Source organism: Elephantulus edwardii, unplaced genomic scaffold (genome assembly GCF_000299155.1).
Source record: "Elephantulus edwardii isolate Elephantulus edwardi_28Jun2011 unplaced genomic scaffold, EleEdw1.0 scaffold00045, whole genome shotgun sequence".
In the NCBI taxonomy this organism is placed as follows: domain Eukaryota; kingdom Metazoa; phylum Chordata; class Mammalia; order Macroscelidea; family Macroscelididae; genus Elephantulus; species Elephantulus edwardii.
The window spans coordinates 13279696-13285957 of record NW_006399795.1 but is presented as its reverse complement, the minus strand read 5'-3'; the positions used below and the strand labels follow the sequence as shown (position 1 = coordinate 13285957).

Here is a 6262-nt window from a genome sequence, read left to right as displayed (position 1 = left end):
TTAGGCCTGATGGAGAGAAGAAGGCCTATGTTCGACTTGTTCCTAACTATGATGCTTTGGATGTTACCAACAAAATTGGGATCATCTAAACTGAGTCCAGCTGGCTAATTCTAAATACAAATTTTTTTCACCAACAACAAAACTGCTACTGTGAAAACAGGAGGAGGATAGGGGCGGGGGGAAGGGGAGCACCAAAATAGAGGGTACAGACAGTGAACGCTGTAAAGGGTGAGGGGGATCAACCTGGAGAGAATGGACAACAGGGGCATTACCATTAACAACTTGGAGCAGGACAGTAGAAGTTCAAAGGAGGAATGGAAGGGGAGCAGGAGGGGGTAAAAAGAGGGAGAGGGAAAAAATACTAGGGCACCAGAGATTAGTGGACAGATGAGTAGAGTGAAAGAATAGACAAGGTAGAGTGAAGGTTTGAGGAGATATTATGATAAAAGGCTTTTATATATATATTTTTTTTTTACACACACACACACACACACACACACACACGTTGTTAAGTGCTGTCGATTGTAGATGACTCATAGCAGCCCTATGAACAAAAGACCTGAGTGCTGTTTATAGGATTTCTGGAGGCATTTCAGAAGTGGATGCCATGCCTGCTTCCAAATATATATAAATATTATTTATTTTTTTGGTACTGATTTATTTACAAAGTTTGAATACATTGTTTTTCACATAAGAGGCTTTTATCAATTGTAATTAATGCCATAGGACATTAATGTATATGAATGATTTAATGAAAACAAATTGGAACCCCCCCCCCCCAACAACAACATAAAATTCCAAAGCCTATTTTCGGATCTTAGCAGAGCCTATGTAGGGATTGTAGTTGGAACCAACCTATTGCTGACATGAGGCATGAGAGGCGATTGCCTGTCCTTGTCCCATGTGGCAGCTGATGGATTTGAACTGTGTGCCTTTGGGATTGCAGCACAGCTTCTTACCACTAGGCCACCAGAACTCCCTACGCAGGGATTAGGGCTGCAACAAAATGGCTAAGGTGTGAGAAGACCTCCTTGGATTTGCAGCTCCGTGCCTGGCACACACAGAGGTGAGCTTGTTTATTGGAACTGCATTTTAGCATAAAGAGGATTCAGGAGGGTCCATGAAGCCTCTTCCACGACACCCAGGTGCTGACCAGAGATTGAGAAGAGAATAAGAGGAGCTGCTTTACCTGTTCAGAACCGAAGGGTGTGGGACGCTTATGGCCAGGAGAAGCATCTGGGACTATGTGTTCCACAGAGTGTTTCAAGAAACCTTTTCAGACGTACATCTCCAGGATTCACTCCTGAAGTCTCCCTGGGTGAATTTAAGGACAGCATCAGTGACCGAGTGATGACAAAATAAAGAGCCCAGGTAGTGTAGCGTTGGGCTGCAACCCAGAAGGTCAGTGGTTCAAATCCACCAGCTGCTCTGAGAGAAAAATGACCAGTCTTCTCCCACTTTACAGCTTCAGAAACCTTATGGATGTAACCATCCATGTAACCAGTGAGCTGAAATAGATTCAATAGCCCTGAGTTTTCTTGGAGTGGGAAAATGAGGTCACCTGGCTGGTACAGACTTTTAATGTACTCTGCTGGTAATCAAAATGTTGAAGGTTCAAGTCCACCCACAGATGCCTCAGAAGACAAGCCTGGTTCTAATAGTGTAGCCGTGGAGAACCCTGTACAGAGTGCAGTTCTGCTGGGACGATGGTGTGAGTCTCCATGAGTCGGAGTGTTCTCAATGGCCACACGAGAAAATGAAAGCGAGTCAATAAAGCGTGTAGGTGGCTCTTTCAAGAGGTGTGTAGGCGTTGTTGTAAGATTTGGTATTACTGTCATGACAGGAGTCCAGAACGAAGGCTGCATCGTGGAGTGGACATGGGGGAGTGGATTGTATCCTAATGACAGAATTTTTCTTTTACTTTTCAAAGAGAAGAGAGAATTGGGGGGGGGGCAGGGAGAAAAGTGAAACAATGAATGAATGGAAATCCAAAGTCTCTGTAAATTTTCATTAAAATTAATAATAATAAAAAAAGAAAAAAGATGTTTTAACAGGCTTGGTGGAAGCAGTGACAGGTCATTGTCTGAAATAGACTCAAGTTTTAGTGCCTTCAAGGAGCTCTTTTCTAGAGGATTTACATTGCGAATTCTACAAAGCTACCAATCTCCCCTTTTATCTTTCTTCACTTTTTTAAAGATAATTTTATTTATTTATTTATTCTTTTTATGTGTGTACCGTCAAATTGGATCTGACTGGTACAGGAGGCGATTGTTCCTCTTTCTTCAGCAGAGCATCTGGTGGACCTGAACCACGCACCTCTGGGATTGCAGTGCAGTTTCCTGCCACTAGGCCACCAGAGCTCACCTTATTACATTTTTTTAAATCGAAATTTTAATGAAAGTTAATAGAGACTTTGGATTTCCATTCATTCATTGCTTTCTTTACTTTTTTTTTTTTAATTCTTTTTATTTTTGTGTGAGTGTACCGTCAAATCAGATCTGACTGGTACAGGAGGAGATTATTCCTCCTTTTTCCGGCAGAGCATCTGGTGGATTCGAACCGTGTGCCTCTGGGATTGTAGTTGCAGCTCCTTGCCACTAGGCCACCAGAGCTTTTATGTAATTTTCTGTACTGTTTTATGTCATTAAATCAGAACAGACTCATAGCTGACCCTATACTGCACTTTCAGAGGCAGTAAATCACACAGAACTAGGTTACCATCTTTCTCCCAGTAGCTGGTGGATTCAAACCGTGTTCCTTTGGTTTGGCAGCGCAGTTCCTTACCACTAAGCCACCAGAGCTCCTGATATGCTATATGGTAAAATGACTTCAAGCTCACTGAGTTGCAGAAATGGAGTGCTTCTCCCAGGTCTCTTGCGAAGCATGATTCTTGAAAGCACGGTGTGTTCTTGTTCTCTGTGGGGACTGCAGGGGACATGCCTCACCCTGCCGTTTGGGTGACCACCGAGGCCTGGTCAGTCAACAGCGTGACTCCTCTTCATCCCCCCTCTCTCTGCCCTTAGCTCCCCGAGTCGGGCTGCCGTCTGTGCCTGTATGAGGATGGCACGGAGCTGACCACTGACTACTTCCCCAGCGTCCCGGACAACTCAGAACTTGTGCTGCTCACTGCTGGCCAGAGCTGGCAGGGCTGTAAGTGGGAGACCCCTGAGGTGGGCAGGGAAGCATGTGGGGCTTGGGTGGGGCCTGGGGACTCAGAGCTGGGATGGGGATCCTGGAGGGTCTTGCTCTAGTCTAGATGTAAGGGAGGAAGCCCCTTGGAGGTCATAGTGGACACCACCACTTGGGTGACCAGGTCCTAAGTCTTCACACCCAGGAACTTGGTTATTTGTTTTGCATCTTTTTGTTTAATAATTTTTAAAATTAATTTTAATGAAAATGTACAGAGACTTTGGATTTCCATTCATTCATTGTTGCACTTTTCTCCCTGCCCACCCTTCCCCTCCCAGTACACTCTTCTCTTTGAAAAGTAAAAGAAAATTCTTTTATTGTTTTAAAATCCCTCCCCTCCCAGGTTCACTCCACTAAGCAGTCTTCCTTCTGGACCCCTGTCATACAATAATACCTAATCACATATCCCTTTTAAACAGTTTTCTCCCTCATCTGTTTCAATGCAGTATACATTATTTATCCCTTCTTTCTCAGTCTCCCCCCAACCCCAATGTCAGTCCTGTTTTATAGCAGTGGCACTATGCAGTATTTGTCCTTTAGTGACTGAGATCTTTCACACAGCATAATGTCCTCCAGGGTCACCCATTTTAACTAATATTGCATGAGTTCCTTGTTTTCCAATGCATGTAGTATTCCATTGGTTGAATATACCACAGCTTCTCTATCCATTCATTTGTTGATGGGCACTTAGGTTGTTTCCAACTCCTTGCTATTGAACAAAGTCACGATAAACATGGGTGTGCATATATCTGCTTGGGTGTCAGTTATGGTCTCTTTGGGGTCTATTCCCAGTAGTAGAATTGCTGGGTCAAATGGTATTTCTATTTGCAATTTTTTGAGAAAGCACCATACCGCCTTCCACAGTACTTGCACCATTTTACACTCCCACCAACAGTGAATAAGGGTGCCAGTTTCTCCACAACCTCGCCAGCCTTTGTGCTTGCTGTTCTGTTAAATTTTGCTGTTCTTACTGGGGTAAGAGGATATCTCATAGTTGTTTTGATGTTTTGCATCTTTTTAAAGATTCTCTTTGTTTATGTCCAGTGGGGGGTGCCCTGTTGTTATGTGCTACTGGGTCCATTCTGACTCAGTGATCCTATAGGACAGAGTAGAGTTTCCTAAGCTGTCGGAATGCAGCCTTTGGTATGGATGGATCTCAATATCAAGAAAACAAAGATTCTTACCACTGGACCAATAGGCAGCATCATGATGGATAGAGAAGAGGTTGAAACTGTCAACAGCTTCATCTTGCTGGGATCCACAGTTAACATCCTTGGTACCAGCAGTCAGGAAATAAAGGAGATGCATTGCAATGGGAAAATCTGCAGTTAGGGACCTCTCCAAATTATTGAGGAGTAATGATGTCAGTTTGAGGACTAAGGTGTGCCCGATTCAGGCCATGGTCTTTCTGATTACCTGCTTTACATCTGAGAGCTGGACAGTGAATAAGGAAGGATGATAGAAAAAAAAATCGACTCCTTTGAACTGTGGTGTTGGAGAAGAGCACTGAACATTCCCTGGACGGCCAAGAGAACAAACAGATACGTTTTGGAGAGGGTGCAGCCAGAGTGCTATTTGTAGGCAAGAATGATGAGGCCTCGCCTTACATACTTTGGGCATGTTGCTAGGAGGGTCTATTTCTTAAAGAAGGATATGATACTGGGAAGGGTGGAAGGTCGGTGAAGGAGAGGAGGACCCTCAGCCAGGTGGATTGACATGGTGACTGCTGCAGTGGGCTCTGTGTGTCAGGAAGTATGAGGATGACACAGAATAGAACAGAGTTCAGATCTTTTGTTCATAGGATTGCTATGAGTTGTACTCGACTTGATGGCACCTAACAACAAAAACAACAATAGTGACCACAACAATGGGGATGGCACTGGCCTGGGTATGCTTTCGTTTTGTTGTATGTTGTCTCTGTGGTTCAGAGTCAGCTGTGACACCAAATTACAATCATTACAGAAGTAGACAGCCTTTTCTTGCTCCTGTGCTGCAGGCTGATGGGTTTGAACTGCCAACTTTTCAGTGAAAAGCCTAATGCTTAACCATTGCACTGCAGGGCTTCTCTGCAAGTGTCCTACTAACTTTCAGAGGTAGAAAGGAGAGCTTTGGGGAGGGCCTTACACAACTTTGCGGGTAGGATGCTATCTTGCTTTGCTCTGGTGGGCTTATCTTTCTTCAGCGTGTGGCAGTGGCTCATCTGATAACTGGCCATGTTCTCCAAAGGTGTTTACTGAGATGCTGTCTTCGGCTTGTGTTGAGGGGGACTGCCTTATCAGGAGTTTTCTCTGCAAGGCAGTTTTATAGTGGGGTGCCCTAGTGGCAAAGTGATTCAGTGCTGGCTTGATAACTGAAAGGTCATCAGTTCAAATCTATCAGCTTCTCCGAGGGTGAAAGCTGTGACAGTGGGCCCCTGTGCAGACTGACAGCCTCGGACACTCTGTGGGGAGCTCTACGCTGTACAGCCTCACGCTGTGAGTCCTACCCAGCGCAACTTGACAGCCATGGACTGGTGCTTTTGGTTTTGATATCTAAATCCAGGATACAAGTGTTGCCTTCTAGAAGCAGCTAGAAGACAAGTTCTGTGCTGGAGCTGTGGGCTAGGGTTGTACCCATAGCTTATCAGGCGTGAACTGAGCAGGGCACAGCATTTTACTCTCTGCTGATGAGAAATGTCAGTGGATGTCCTGCCTTTCCACCTGCAGGTCTTTCTGTCTCTTATGCAAAGGGGGTCACGTGTTGGGAGGTATGTCTGCTGCCCCAGAAAGGTGGTGGGTGCTCAGAGAGGGCTTAAGTGCAGACTCTGCTTCCTGTTATGCAGTAGAAGGAGAAGCCCAAATGTTCAAAATCCCTAGCCCTAAGAGAGATGCAAATCAAGAAAACTATGAGATATCATCTCACTCCAGTAAGACTAGCAAAATTTAACAGAACAGCAAGCAACAAATGCTGGCAAGGTTGTGGAGAGACTGGAACCCTTATTCACTGTAGGTGGGAGTGTAAAATGGTGCAACCACTGTGGAAAGCATTGTGGCGCTTTCTCAAAAAGTTGCAAATAAAGATACCATTTGACCCA

The 6262-nt window shown here is 44.8% G+C and overlaps 1 protein-coding gene across 1 annotated transcript in view; it reads left to right on the top strand.

Annotated features, from left to right (window-relative positions):
- The window catches only part of DFFB (DNA fragmentation factor, 40kDa, beta polypeptide (caspase-activated DNase)), a 28453-nt gene that overhangs the window by 2156 nt on the left and 20035 nt on the right, over window positions 1–6262 (top strand). Inside the window, exon 2 of the mRNA XM_006885924.1 lies at window positions 3024–3150. Within this exon, the coding sequence (XP_006885986.1) occupies window positions 3024–3150 (127 nt within the window). The remainder of the gene's footprint in view (window positions 1–3023; window positions 3151–6262) is intronic.